Here is a 16,247-nt window from a genome sequence, read left to right on the forward strand (position 1 = left end):
TTATGATTCCATGAGCTAAACCAGGGGTGGGGAACCTTTTCATGTTGGAATGCCGCATTAAGTTAGCTGTAATCTAATAAGGTCGCATCCCAAGAAACTTCAATTTGATATAGGATTATTTCATTGACTGGACAAGCTCGATGCAGGAAAAATGTTCCCAATGTTGGGCGAGTCCAGAACCAGGGGCCACAGTCTTAGAAGAAAGGGGAAGCCATTTAAGACTGCGGTGAGAAACTTTTTCTCCCAGAGAGTTAGGAATTTATTGAATTCCCTGCCACTTAGATAGAGCTCTAGGGGCTAGTGGAATCAAGGGCTATGGGGAGAAGGCAGGCACGGGTTATTGATTGGGGACGATCAGCCATGATCACAATGAATGGCGGGTACACAAAAAAGCTGGAGAAACTCAGCGGGTGCAGCAGCATCTATGGAGCAAAGGAAATAGGCAACGTTGCCTATTTCCTTCGCTCCATAGATGCTGCTGCACCCGCTGAGTTTCTCCAGCTTTTTTTGTGTACCTTCGATTCTCCAGCATCTGCAGTTCCTTCTTAAACACAATGAACGGCGGTGTTGACTCGAAGGGCCGAATGGCCTGCTCCTGCACCTATTTTCTATCTTTCTGTGTTTCTATGTTACTCTTTGGTATTTTAAGTACGTTCATGTTAAGATTAAAATAAAAAAGAATGAATGACGAACAAAAACATATTAATAAAAATAAAAGGATTTGTTCTACAAAATTTGGATTCATTCAAAAGCCCGCACTTAGTGGCCTAGAAGGCAGCAAGTTCCCCACCCCTGAGCTAAACAGTGGTGATCGATGTGCAGATAAATCTCCCAATAACATTGGTAATATCAGTGATTCACAGTTGGACAATATAAGGCCAGTCCAATTACCTCATCGTGGTAGCCCACTACAGCTGGTGATTGAAGTTGATTTCATGCACATGATGTAGCTAATATCCAGCCTCTACACTTTTGTGAACACATCACCCTTTTTTTATGGGGAAAAGTTGCTGTAATTGTTGTCAGTTCCGTTTCCCTCTACTCTTTAAACAGACTTTTCCAAATAAATTGGTATTGGGGGTAGGGTACTGACATGGATAGAAAAATGGTTGGCAGACAGGAAACAAAGAGTAGGGATTAACGGGTCCCTTTCAGAATGGCAGGCAGTGACTAGTGGGGTACCGCAAGGCTCGGTGCTGGGACCGCAGCTATTTACAATATACATCAATGATTTGGATGAAGGGATTCAAAGTAACATTCGCAAATTTGCAGATGACACAAAGCTGGGTGGCAGTGTGAAGTGTGAGGAGGATGCTATGAGGATGCAGGGTGACTTGGGACAGGTTGGGGGAGTGGGCAGGTGCATGGCAGTTTAATGTGGATAAACGTGAGGTTATCCACTTTGGTGGCAAAAACAGGAAGGCAGATTATTATCTAAATGGTGTCATATTGGGAAAAGGGGAAGTACAACGGGATCTGGGGGTCCTTGTTCATCAGTCAATGAATGTAAGCATGCAGGTACAGCAGGCAGCGAAGAAAGCTAATGGCATGTTGCATGGGCGGAAATCGCTTTTAAAACATGGAGAGGACACAATGTGGCCGGGCATCTGGGGACAGGGGTGGGCAACCTACGGCCCACGGGCCGGGTCCGGCCCTTAACCCAAAATCATCCGGCCCGCAGGCGTATTTTTTTTCGATTCGTTTTCGTGACCTGGGAACTGAGCTAGTCCTGGGCAGTTTCACAAAACATGGGGGGGGGGGGGGGAATTGTCTCTCACCTTTCCAAACACGGGGGGACACCCCCCCCCCCCCCCCCTCAGTATTTCCGCCCATGCCATGTTGGCCTTCATAACAAGAGGAGTTGCGTTTAGGAGCAAAGAGGTCCTTCTGCAGTTGTACAGGGCTCTAGTGAGACCACACTTGGAGTATTGTGTGCAGTTTTGGTCCCCTAATTTGAGGAAGGACATTCTTGCTATTGAGGGAGTGCAGCGTAGGTTCACAAGCTTAACACCCGGGGTGGCGGGACTGTCAATGGAGCGGCTGGGCTTGTATACAGTGGAAGTTAGAAGGATGAGAGGGAATCTTATTGAAACATATAAGATTAGTTTTAAAGGCGAGTGGATATGGGGAGAAGGCTACTGAAGATAAGCCATGATTGGACACGCACCTAGAAGCAGGAGACACAAAGTAAACATGTTCTCAGCGGTAAGTTGCTGCCTCACAGCGTTTTCAATCCCGGGGTAGTCCAGAGTTTGTACGTTCTCCCCACCCGGGGATTTTCACAGGTAAAATTAAGTCTCTATAAGTGGTAGGTCACTTTAGATTTCTGCGCGGAGATAAATAAAAACTTCTTCACCCGAAAGTGAGAGTTGTGAATCTGCGGAGGTGGAATTCTCTGACCCTTCTCAGAAAGCAGTCGGAGGCCAATTCCCTGGATGCTTCATAAAGAGAGCTTGGTTAGATAGGAGGTCCCTTAAAGGGGATAGAATAAGGAGTCACGGGGGATAGTGGTGAGTCTGTGGGGAGGGCAGTGGAGGCAGGAACTAGATAGGGGTAGTCTGATTGGGGGATGATCATTGGGGCCATGATCACATTGAATGGCGGTGCTGGCTCGAAGGGCCGAATGGCCTACTCCTGCACCTATTGTCTAATGTCTAGACCAACTCTTGTTATGCCCGCACATGATCCATGTCCCTCCATTCCTTGCATATCCATGTGCAGATCTAAAAGCCTCAAACACCGCTATCGTATCTGCCTCCACCACCAACTCTAGCAGCGAGTCCCAGACACCCACCACCATCGGTGTAAACAAACCTGCCCCGCACATCTCCTTTAAACTTTGCCCCTCTCATCTTACAGCTACACCCATTATTATATCATATTTCCATCGCGGTAGAAAGGTTGTGACTGTCTACCCTATCTATGCCTCTCATAATTTTATATACTTCCATCAGGTCTCCATGCAACCTCCAACGTTACAGTGTAAAAAACACCGACTATCCAACCTCTCCATTAGGGTGCGCCAACTTCCTCGCTCCCAAATAAGGAACAAAAGGTCACAATAAGGGACAAATTCCCGACGGCAATTTGTTGACCCACTCGGCCGTGTCTGGGTGAATGATGAGTTGGGCCCGGGTGCTGGACTGCACACAAAGCCCAGCCGGCGGGCCAGCTGAGGAGTTTTGGCCCGGGCCGCGCGATGTCGCACGCAAAGTTCGGCGCCCCGTCCAACTCATGAACCGATAATCGGCCACAAGAAGGAGGGGTGGTGGTGGTGTCGGCGGTAAGCGAAGGCCCGAAGGTCGGACAGCTGGCCGGGCTGCCGCCGACCGACGGGGCCACGGGCGAGGCGCTGCTGCTGCTGCTGCTGCACTCCACGGGCTGCACTACGTCGGGGCGGGTGAGGCGGGGCCGGATGCAACGCTCCGACCCGACAGTCCCCTCGACCCGTGTAGTAGCGGTCAAATACGGGACAAGGGCGGTCCCGTACGGGACAAACCAATTTATCCCAATATACGGGATGTCCCGGCTAATACGGGGCAGTTGGCAACACTAGTCTCCCTGTAGCTAATACCATCTAATCCAGACATCATTCCCCCTCCCCCACCCTAGTCGTTCCACTGTTCCCATCCGTGTCCCCCTTCATTATCACCTCTTCCCCAGCCAACAATGGGCCATTGTGGGCTCCACTCTTAATCATCTATTGCCAGCCCTGCTTTGTTACGGCCTTTTCCTACCTCAATGTCCCCCCCCCCCCCCCCCCCCCCCCCCCCCAAATCTACGTACGTTCAGTCTGAAGAAGGGTTCCGACCCGAATAGTAACCCATCCTTTTTCTCCAGAGATGTTGCCTGACCCGCTGAGTTATTCCAGCACTCTGTGACCAAATTCTTCTCATCCTTCCTCTAATGGGGTGATCCGGGCCGCACACAATACTCTAAATGCGACCTGACCAATAGTCCCATAAAGCCGCACCTTGAAGCAAAACTGTCAGGACACGCTTCAGAATGGGGACTGACAAATCTTCTCCAAGTGACAGCAAATGTTGCTCTTCCCTATATGTCCACTAGCATGGTTTGCATGCAACCTTCCCCTGCAAGAAAGAACAGAGGCTGTTATAGATTTTTTAGTTTAGTTTAGAGATACAGCACGGAAACAGGCCCTTCGGCCCACCAGCGATCCCCGCACACTAATACTATCCTACACACACACACACAAAAAGGTGGAGCTTCAAATTGATTCGGAACCGCACAGGGAGCCAGTGGAGAGAGGCCAGAGTAGGGGTGATCTGGTCCCTTTATCCGGTGACTGTCAGGAGTCTCGCTGCGGCGTTTTGGACCAATTCTGACACTGAATCCCCAACAATCGACATAAGTTGTCGATGTGTTTAAAATTAGTTTGTCGGCGGCACAACTGCGCAGGAAAGGTCTTTGCAATTTGGCGATGTTTGTTGGAGTTGTCAAGGATACTGCTGACTTGGCAGAAAACAACACATATACTCCAGCTAATTATAGGATATCCTGTGCTCTTGTTTTATTTATCAGTAGGATGTGGATGAGAAGAGAGCAAATGCCGGCCATTTCCCCGTTAGTTTGGGCACAATGAGTCTGCCTTTGTATGTTAGTTACTGTGGATGTAGCCCAGTCGTCGAGTGATACAGTGTTGGAACAGGCCCTTCGGCCCAACTTGCCCACACTGTCACGTTCTGGCGCTGGCAAAGTTATAAAAGTTCGCCGAACATTCCTATCTACTGCCGTGGCGGTAGGGTTGTCAACTGTCCCGTATTAGCCGGGACATCCCGTATATTGGGCTAAATTGGTTTGTCCCGTACGGGACCACCCTTGTCCCGTATTTGACCGTTACTACTCGGATCGAGGGGACTGTCTGGTCTCCGGGCCCGCCTCACCCGTCCCGACGTAGTGCAGCCCGTGGAGTGGAGTGCAGCAGCAGCAACAGCGCCTCGACCGCGGCCCCGTCGACCGGCTGTCCGACCATCGGACCTTCGCTTACCGCCGACACCACCACCCCCCCTCCTTCTCATGGCTGATCATCAGTTCATGAGTTGGACGGGGCGCCGGACTTTGCGCGCGGCGCGGGCCAAAACTCCTCAGCTGGCCCGGCGGGCTGGACTTTGTGTGCAGTCCAGCACCCGGGGCCAACTCATCATTCACCCAGACACGGCCGAGTCGGTCAACAGATTGCCGTCGGGAATTCGTCCCGTATTTTGGCCTTTTGTCCCTTATTTGGGAGTGAGGAAGTTGGCGACCCTACATGGCAGCAAACCCCCCCCCCCCCCCCCCCCGCTGGGTCCCCCCTTCATTCTATGCTGGCCCAACTCCAGAACTGACCAAAGGAATGTCTTTTAATTCCGAGTTTATAAGGGAAAGGATTTCATTCTGTTTCCACTACACGGATGTGGACACTAAAATCCTCACAGAAACATTGAACTGTCCTAGATTCCATGTCCTCTGCTTTCAAACGTATGATGAGCGTTTGTCGGCACTGAGCCTGTACTCGCTGGAGTTCGGAAGGATGAGTGGGGACCACATTGAAACCTACCGAATAATAAAAGGCCTGGATAGAGTGGATGTGAAGAGGATGTTTCCACTAGTGGGAGAGTCTAGGACCAAAGGCCACAGCCTCAGAATAGAACGACGTCCCATTATGCCCCTGTCCCACTTAGGAAACATGAACGGAAACCTCTGGAGACTTTGCGCCCCACCCAAGGTTTCCGTGCGGTTACCGGAGGTTGCAGGTGGTTGCCGGAGGTTGCAGGTAGTGGAAGCAGGTAGGGAAACTGACAAAAACCTCCGGGACAGGGGCATTCGGAAGGAGATGAAGAGAAATTTCTTTAGTCAGAGGGTGGTGAATCTATGGAATTCTTTGCCACAGAAGGCTGTGGAGGCCAAGTCAATGGATATTTTTTAAGGTGCAGATTGACAGATTCTTGATTAGTTCGTTTGTCAAGGGGGGGTGAGTCAGGAGAATGGGGTTGAGAGGGAAAGATAGATCAGCCATGATTGAATGGTGGAGTAGGCATAATGGGCCGAATGGCCTAATTCTGCTCCTATCTCTTATGAACTGATGAGCATTGCATGTTCACTGTGATATTCTGTCCTTTTAATGACATAACATACAGGGAAATTAATTACAAGGCAGTAATTATATCAAAAGTTGGAAAGACACTATGAACAGGAGTATATTCCACATCAATCCCTGTAACTGGAATACCTTGGAGCTACCACCATGGAATTGCTTTTCACTTATAAAGAGCATCAAGACAATGGGCTTAGCAGCATTTATTAAGCTTATTCATGAAGTAAATGTAAAATGCTCTCTGATTATCTGCCTGAGTCTGGTAATTATAAGCTTGTTTGCTATAAATTGCCATCTGGCTTGGAACATTGAAGCAGGAGTAGGCCATTTAGCCTGTCGTGCCTGCTCCACTATTGAATGAGATGGTGACTGATCTGCTTCCAAAGCAGTTCATGCCACAAAGTCCTTTAACTAACTCGATTCGCAAAACCCCATTAATCTCCGATATAAAGTTAAAACCCTGTCCCACTGTACGAGCGCATTCAAGAGTTCTCCCGAGTTTCCCCTGATTCGAACTCGGAGATTTACGGGTAATGTCCGCACGCAGGTACTCGGGGCTCTCGTGGACATTTTTCAAACATGTTGAAAAATCTTCACGAGTCTTCCCGAGCTTACCGCGTTTCCCTAGTACCTGCCGTTAGCGTTACGAGCCGCTAAGAGACGTCCCCGAGCTCCGACGTACCCGCTACGTACATTCTATGTGCTTAACACGAGTTTGATTTTTTTTTTAATTAGCTCTTGAATTAGCTTGTACCGTGAGACAGGGCTTTTAAACAGCCGATTTTGTAACAATGTCACGTTCTCAAGTTATAGGAGTAGAATTAGGCCATTCGGCCCATCGGGTCTCCGCCATTCACTCATGGCTGATCCCTGCCTCCTAATCCCATTTTCCTGCCTTCTCCCATAACCCTTGACACCCGTCCTAATCAAGTATCTATCTCTGCCTTAAAAAATATCCACTGACAGTCTCCAAAGCCCTCTGTGGCAATGAGTTCCACAGATTAACCACCCTCTGACTAAAGAAGTTCCTCCTCACCTCTTTTCCAAAAGAGCGCCCTTTAATTCTGAGGCTGTGACCTCTGGCCCTAGACTCTCCCAACCTGTGCCTTTCATTAGTCTGTAAGTTTCAATGAGTTTCAATTTCCATTTGCAGAATAGAAATAAATGCAGCATCTCTGGAGAGAAGGAATGGGTGACGTTTCGGATTGAGACCCGTCTTCAGGCCTATTTGCAGAATTCTAAGTTCTTACCGTACTGTATAGATAAATGCTTTGAGCTAATAACAGAACACTATTTCTCTAGACATAAGAAACTGCAGATGCTTTAGGCTTTAGAGATACAGAGCGGAAACAGGCCCTTCGGCCCATCGAGTCCACTCCTGTACACTAGCACCATCCTACACGAGCCAGGCACAATTTTACAGAAGCCAATTAACCTACAAACCTGTACGTCTTTGGAGTGTGGGAGGAAACCGGAGAAAACCCACGCAGGTTACGGGGGGGGAGAACATGCAAACTCCGTACAGACAGCACCTGTCTCTGGTGCTGTGAGGCAGCAACTCTACCGCTGCGCCACTGTGACACACTGATACTGGTTTACAAAAATAAACTCAGCGGTTCAGGCTGCATCCCTGGGTAACCTACAGGCGACATAGAACATAGAGCAGTGCAGAAACAGGCCCTGGAAAATAGGTTCTGACTGTCTACCCTATCTACGCCTCTCTCTGCCTGACTTTTGGGGTCAGCAGGCTGATTAGTAATGGGGAGAAAGCTGGAAGAGAGGTGGGGGTGGTACAATGCCTGGCAAGTGATGGGTGGATAAATACACAAAATGCCGGAGTAACATGGGGCTGTCCCACTTTGGCGATTTTTCAGCGGACTGCCGGCGACTGTCAAGTTGCCAGCACTCGCCTGATAAACCGGCAACTGGAACGGCGACTGTCAGAGTGGAACACACACACACACGCACGCACACACACGCACACACCCACACACACACACACACACACACACACACACACACACACACACACACACACACACACACACACACACACACACACACACACACACACACACACACACACACACACACACACATACATACACACACACACATACACACACACACACACACACACACACACACACACACACACACGCACACACACACACACACACACGCACACACACGCACGCACACACACACACGCACACACAGACACACGCACACACACACACACACACGCACACGCACACGCACACACACACACACACGCACCCACACACACACACAAACACAAACCCACACACACACACACACACACAAAAACACACACACGCACACGCACCCACACACACACACACGCACACACACACACACACACACACCCACACACACACACACACACACACACACACACACACACACACACGCACACTCGCACGCACCCACACACACAGACACACACACACACATACACGCACACACACGCGCACACACACACGCACGCACTCACACACACACACACACACATCGCTTCCTTCACCAGCCCATGTGAATTTTTTAGACAGCGCCCCCCCCCCCCCCCCCCCCTTGCCCTGCCTAAAATGTTCACACGGTGCAAACCCAAGATCACTTTAAAGGAGGGGGGGGGGGGAGGGAAGGGAGAAGGGGGGGAGGCACAACTTTTAAGAAGCAAGAGATACACGGCTGTGAAGCTCGGCGGAACATTTAACATTACCGGTGGGTTATCCTCGGTTCTGAAAACTACTGCTCACCTATTTTTCCCCAATGAACCAATGAAATTCACCAGTCAGCACCGGCTACAACCTACGAGAACCTTCGACCTCCTGGCGACCCGCCTACGGCACGCAAATTCTCGCTACTCTCCATGGCGGCTTCGTTCCAGTCGCCGCTAATTTGTCAACATGATTCACGGCGACCATAACGAGGCCGCGACTAGTTCCCAGGATGCGGGAACTCCTCACGACCATGAAGGCGACTCCCCGGCAACCACTCGCGAACATGTGGCGACTGCATAGTCTCCTGCAGTCGCCTAAGAAGTCACCTAAGTGGGACAGGGCCACCAAAAGCAATGGTTGACGTTTCGGGTCGGGACCCTTCTTCAGACAGAGCTGTAACGTAGGCTCATATGGCTCAGTCTAACAGCAAAATGAACAGCGGGGGCACTGATTAAAACACGAACACTGTACGTGCAAACTAGCCATTGATCCATTGTCTGACACGCGAGTTACCACATGGTGTTTAAATGCAGCTGAACAGGAAGCCTTTAAATGGCAGGAAAACATGTTTCCACCCATCTTAAAGGGGCCTGTAAAGGGGCTGTCCCACTTGGGCGACCCAATTCGCGAGTTTAGAAGAGTTTTGGAGAGTTTGAAGAAATGACATGTTGAAGACCTCCTTCGACTATGTTGAAGACCAGCTACAACTAACTTCGGGAAAATTGGACACCGAATAGTGGAGAGTGAAGCCGACCTCCCTCGATATCCTTCGACCTCCCTTCGACTATGATGAAGACTATCTACGACTACCTTCAACTACCCACGACTAACATGCCGACCTACTACGACTAAACCTACGAGTTTAAAAAAGTATTGATTTTTTTCCATGGCGACCTTTTTTTACTCGCGGGCATTTGTCAACGTTGAAAAGAAACGCCGCGACCTAGCTGAGGCCTCGAGTACGCGGGGACTATTCTCGAGCATGAGGGAGAGTTAGGAAGACATCCTACGACCTCATGTCGACCATGCTGCGAGTATGAATCGAGGGCAAACTAGCCAGAACTGGCCGATTAGGTCCCACAAGTGGGACAGGCCCTTAATTTGGCTAAAGTGCCCGACGAAAATGCCTTTCGGACAAGTAGGAAAGAGATGGTACAAGTATTTGTGTTAATATAATATCTACGCATCCATTTGCCAAACTGTGCAAACTGTAAAGTGAAATTAGAAACTGGACAAGAGGTGCTGGATTGTAGGTACAATGAACTGTATAAATGCCTTCCATTATCCCTGAGTGGTCCTATGCTCTCCATAGCTGCCCTCCTGTTTGTAGAAACATTGAACTCAGTCTGAAGAAGGGCCTCGACCCGAAACGTCGCCTCTTCCTTCGCTCCTCACCCGCTGAATTCCTCCAGCATTTTTGTCTACCTTCGATTTTTCCAGCATCTGCAGCTCTTTCTCAAACATGAACCGAAGATGCTGGTTTATACCGAGGATGGACACAAAGTGCTGGAGTAACTCAGCGGGTCAGGCAGCATCTCTGGAGAAAAAGGATGGGTGACATTTCGGGTTGGGACTCATCTTGAGGATGAATTCTGAAGAAGGATCCCGACCCGAAACGTGACTATCAATGTTCTCCAGTGATGCTGCCTGACCTGCGAAGTTACTCCAGCACTTTGTGTCCATCTAAACTAAAACTTAGTCTTTGGACTAAATAGACAATGGACACTAGACAACAGGTGCAGGAGTAGGCCATTTGACCCTTCGAGCCAGCACCGCCATTCAATGTGATCATGGCTGATCATCCCCAATCAGTACCCCGTTCCTGCCTTCTCCCCATATCCCCTGACTCCGCTATTTTTAAGAGCCCTATCTAGCTCCCTCTTGAAAGCTGAGTACTCAGCAGGTCAGGCAGCATCTGTGGAAGGAGAATGTGTAGGAAGGAACTGCAGATGCAGGTTTAAACCGAAGATGGTCACAAACTTACAACCCGGCATTATGAATGTTGATTTCTCTAGCTTCAAGCAACCCTTGCACCCCTTGCCTGTCTCGCCCCCACCCTAGTCATCGTACTAGTTTCATTGTCGCCCTGTTGAGTTTCACTTTCGGTGTAACTTGTTATCACCTTCCCCACAACCAACAATGGACCATTGTGGGCTCTACCTTTCCTTGATCATTGTTACTTTTTTGAATATCTTTCATTCTTTTGCTCTCTATCTCTCTACATCACTGTCTATATCTCTCGTTTCCCTCTCCCCCCGACTCTCAGGCTGAAGAAGGGGCCTCGACCCGAAACGTCACCTATTCCTTTTCTCCAGAGATGCTGCCCAACCCGCTGAGTTACATTGTTTTTTTTGTGTCTATCTTCTGTTAGTCTTCAGAATAACTTGTTTTCTCTGGCCAAGGCTAATTTGTTTTGTCAGTTCTGGTAAGGGTCTTAGCCCTGAAACATTAACTGTTTCCCCTTCCACAGATGCTGTCTGACCTACCGAGTGTTCCTGCCATTTTCTGAATTTATTTCAGAACTTCAGCACCTGCAGTTACTTTGTTTATTGGAATCTACTTACCGAGTTCGATCCCGACTACGGGTGCTGTCTGTACTGAGTTTGTACGTTCTCCCCGTGACCCGTGTGGGTTTTCTCCGAGATCTTCAGTTTCCTCCCACACTCCAAAGACGTACAGGTTTGTAGGTTAATTGGCTTGGTATCAGTGTAAATTGCCCCTGGCATGTATTAGTGTGCAGGGGTCACTGGTCAGTGCGGACTCGGTGGGCCGAAGGGCCTGTCTCTGAGCTGTATCTCTAAACTAAAATCAGTGTGGGGTACTCTAATATGCGAGGACATTTTGAGATTAAGGTAGAGATGGCGTTGGGTCTCTTGAAGAGCATTAGGTGGATAAGTCCACTGGACCAGATGGGATCTATCCAGGGTGGTGGAGTTACAGGCAGTGAAGAAGGCTGTTGAAGCCTCCAGCAGGAAAATAGATCAGCTGCAGAAATGGGTGGAGAAGCGGCAGATAGAGTTTAATCTCGGCAAGTGTGCAGTGTGACACTTTGGGAAACCAAATGTAAGGAGAAAGTATACAGTTAAATGAATGGCAGGACGTTTAACAGCATATAACCCCTGCCCCACGGTACGAGTTCATTCCAAGAGTTCTCCCGAGTTTGCCCTGATTCGAACTCGGAGATTTACGGTAATGGCCACTCGTCGGTACTTGGGGCTCTTGTGGTCATTTTTCATCATGTTGAAAAATCTTCACGATTCTCCCCGTGCTTACCTGCCATTAGCGAGTCTTCCCGAGTACGTGCCGTTAGCGCTAAGAGGCGTCCCCGAGCTCCGACGCACCCGCTACGTTCATTCTCCGTGCTTACCACGAGCTTGATTTTTTTTAAACTCGGGAGAGCTCTTGGAATGAACTCGTACCGTGGGACAGGGCTATTAGTGTACAGAGAGACCTTGGGATCCAAGTCCACAGGTCCCTGAATGTGGCATCACAAGTACTTAGTTTGGTTTAGTTTAGAGATACAGCGCGGAAACTGAACTTTGGCCCACCCAGTCCGCGCCGACCAGCGATCCACTATCCTACACACACTAGGAACAATTTACAATTTTACAAAAGCCAATTAACCTACAAACCTGTGTGTCTTTGGAGTGTGCGAGGAAACCGGAGCTTCCGGAGAAAACCCACGCAGGTCACAATAGACAATCGACAATAGGTGCAGGAGTAGGCCATTCGGCCCTTCAAGCCAGCACCGCCATTCACTGTGATCATGGCTGATCATCCACAATCAGTACCCCGTTCCTGCCTTCTCCCCATATCCGCTTTCTCCACTATCTTTAAGAGCCCTATCTAACTCGCTCTTGAAAGTATCCAGAGAACCGGCCTCCACCGCCCTCTGAGGCAGAGAATTCCACTGATTTACAACTCTCTGTGTTTCCTCGTCTCCGTTCTAAACGGCTTACCCCTTATTCTTAAACTGTGGCCCCTGGTTTTGGACTCCCCCAACATCGAGAACATGTTTCCTGCCTCTAGCGTGTCCAAACCCTATGTTTCACAGGGAGAATGTACAAACTCCATACAGACAAGACCCGTAGTCAGCGGGTCTCTGGTGCTGTGAGGCAACACCTCTACTGCTGCGTCACCGTGCCTCCCAATACTTAACACGGTAAAGAGGGCAAATTGTATATTTCATTAGCAAGGCCATTGGGGCTCATGTTGTCGACCTCCCTGCGGTGAGCCCTGTCAACTGACCTCAGTTAGGTGAACGACAACAGGGACAGCAGCAGCATCGCAGCTTGCGCCAACCCGAAGCATGCGCCCTTTTTAGGGCGGGCACCTATGCATGTCGAACCGGATGGCATCGCCCTGTTGCAGACTTCTGCTGCCTCAAACACAAGAAGCAGCAGCAGGGCCATTAAGTATAAGTGCCAGGAAGTCATCCATCCAGGTATGCTGCCTGTCCCGCTGAGTTTCTCCAGCATTTTGTTCCTATCTAGTCATATTGAAGTGTTGTGTGGAGTTCTGGACACCCCATCACAGGGAGGAAGGGTGCAGGTTTTGGTGAAGGTGCAGTAAAAGTTTTACCAGGATGCTACCTGGAGTTGGAAGGTATAAGGTTTAATGAGAGGAGACACAAAATGCTGGAGTAACTCAGCGGGACAGGCAGCAGCATCTCTGGAGAGAAGGAATGGGTGACGTTCCGGGTCGAGACCCTTCTTTAATGAGAAGTTGGACACACTTGGATTGTTTTCACTGGAATTCTGGAGTTTGAGGGGAAACCGAATTGAAGGATATAAAATTTTGAGAGACATAGATTGGGTAGAGAATCAGAACCTTTTTGACTAGGGTAGAAATGTCAAAGACCAGAGGGCATTACTTTAAGGTGAGAGGGGGAAAGTTAAACGGAGATGTGCGGGCAAGTATTTTTACACTGGGTGCCTGGAACGCGCTGCCAGGGGTGGTGGTGGAGGCAGATATGACAGTGGGATTTAGGAAGGTTTTAGATACATAGATATACAGGGAATGGAGAGATATGGAGAATGGAGAGATATGGCAGAAGAGTTTAGTTTATTTTGGCATCACGTTCAGCACAGACATTGTGGGCCGAATGGCCTGTTCCCGTGCTGTACTGTTCAATGTTCTAAATTCCTGTTGCCATGTACAAGTCATGATCGTTAACATTCATTATGGTTTCTTTTTTTAAATCAATTGCTGTACAAATATCACATGCTGCCTAGATTATACACACTACAAAATGGACTTCATACTATGTTCTGGGATGCCCTGAATAAATTGCAAAAAGACTTCCTGTCATAAAACTAAACTTAAACCACATGGCTGCTGAGGCTCGAATGAGATGGCTGGTTTAAAAATAAAGAGTGCTTAGAATAAGTTGTAGTTTTACCAAAGTTGCTCTCAAGGAGAGAAAAAAAAACCGACAAACTTCCTCAGTTATTTTCCTAAAACTGAGATCTCGGGACACGATTCAAGCCCTCAAATCCGAAGGGGAACGCAGGCCGCCTCCTCACCCTCCTTGCATAGTCCTCTGATGTTGGAAAAATACGATCTGGAAAACTGTGCTGGCGATATAAGTGTAACAAGGCAACGCTGTTGAACGAGGCGTGTGTGTTGTGCTGGTAATTCACCTTGTTGCAATTCACACTGTTGCAATTCACACTGTTGCAATTTACACTGTTGCAATTCACACTGTTGCAATTCACACTGTTGCAATTTCACCGCCTGCCCTCCCCGCCCCAAGCCCGGGGCTGTGCAGAGATGTTTCATAACCCCCACTCCCTCCCTACCCCACCCCACCCGCACCCTCCCGCTACCGCTCTGCCCCACCACCCCCTGCTAACCCACTGCAATATCACTGACCTGCTCCGAAGCGCCGGGTGGGATGTAGAGACGTGGGAGGGAGGAGAGAAAAAAAGGGAGGGATACTGAGAGGGGGAGGGAGATGGGGTGAGAGAGGGGGAGATGAGGAGAGAGAGACAGAGAGGGAGACGGAGAGAGAGAGAGACGGAGAGAGAGAAGGGGACAGTGAGGGAGACAGAGAGAGAGAGAGGGGAGGGGAGAGAAGGGGACAGTGAGGGAGACAGAGAGGGGGAGCGAGAAGGGGACAGAGAGGGAGAGGGAGGGAAGGCTACAGATTCCTCCACCTCTCTAGCCCCAGACGGCACGGCAGCGTCCAAGTCGGGATCACCCGCCCCCGTATTTCTATAGAAGCTGTTTTTACAAACCAGAGTGGGCTGGGAAGAAGGGAGGGAGGGAGAGAGGGAGAGAGAGATCCAGGGACTGTGGGTCTCGTACCTCTGCGAGCGCTTCCAAAGGCGAGTTTCCTCGGCATCCGGCCGCTCTCCCCATTGCAGGGCCCCACCGCTGCTCTGGAATTAGCGGGGCAGGGTACAAAGGATTGGCTGATCCTGTTCCTCACATCCTCCGCCAGATTTGTACACAATGGGGCCTGCCTGTGTGGCTCTGAACAGTGAAACACTCTCTCACTGACTGGGCTTTCCCGTGGTGTGCAGGGAGGAACTGCAGATGCTGATTTACATCGAAGAGAGACACAAAATGCTGGAGTAACTCAGCGGGACAGGCAGCATCTCTGGGGAGAAGGAATGGGTCGAGACCCTTCCTCATTTTGTGTCTATCTTGGTCTATTCCAATGCCCCCCCCCCCACACACACACACATACACAACTCTTTAGACTAGAGATACAGCGTGGAAACAGGCCATTCAGCCCACCGAGTCCATGCCGACCAGTGCTGGAGAAACTCAGCAGGTGAGGCAGCATCTATGGAGCGAAGGAAATAGGCAACGTTTCGGGCTGAAACATTTCTACAAACATGTTCGTCTTTGGAGTGCTGGAGGAAACCGGAGCACCCGGGGAAAACCCACACGATCACGGGGAGAACTTCGTACAAACTCCATACAGACAGGATCAGGATCGAACCCGGGTCTCTGGTGCTGTGAGGCAGCAACTCTACCGCTGCGCCACCGTGCCGCCCGAACTCACAACTAACTAGCCAGGATCTCGGACATTCAGGAAAAAAGGCAGGGTCACTTTTATGAGTATTCGAAACTCAAGTCAAGTCAAGTCAAGTTTATTTGTCACATACACATACGAGATGTGCAGTGAAATGAAAGTGGCGATGCTCGCGGACTTTTGTGCAAAAGACAAACAACAAAACAACCAAACAAATTATAAACACAATCATAACACACATAACACACACAGGAAGGATAGACAGAAAAGAAGACGAGGTGGGGTGGCATTGCTGGTTAAAGAGGAGATTAATGCAATAACAAGGGGGAGACATTAGCTTGGATGCTGTAGAATATGAACTGTGAAATAGCCAAGGGCAGAAAACGCTTGTTGGTCTTGTGTACAGACTCCAACAAGCAGCAGT

At 49.5% G+C, this 16,247-nt stretch overlaps 1 protein-coding gene across 2 annotated transcripts in view; it reads right to left on the reverse strand.

Moving 5' to 3' along the window:
* The window catches only part of btbd3b (BTB (POZ) domain containing 3b), a 53,881-nt gene extending 38,511 nt beyond the window's left edge, over positions 1-15,370 (reverse strand). Inside the window, exon 1 of one of the 2 annotated variants that reach the window (XM_055638920.1) lies at positions 15,148-15,370. In XM_055638920.1, the coding sequence (XP_055494895.1) occupies positions 15,148-15,184 (37 nt within the window). In that variant the 5' untranslated portion in view covers positions 15,185-15,370. Of the gene's footprint in view, positions 1-3,973; positions 4,086-15,147 lie in introns of those variants that run through there. The other variant, XM_055638921.1, reaches the window with a different exon arrangement.
* Between the last annotated feature and the right edge of the window lie 877 nt (positions 15,371-16,247).

The sequence above is a fragment of the Leucoraja erinacea genome, chromosome 8, assembly GCF_028641065.1.
Source record: "Leucoraja erinacea ecotype New England chromosome 8, Leri_hhj_1, whole genome shotgun sequence".
NCBI lineage: Eukaryota > Metazoa > Chordata > Chondrichthyes > Rajiformes > Rajidae > Leucoraja > Leucoraja erinaceus.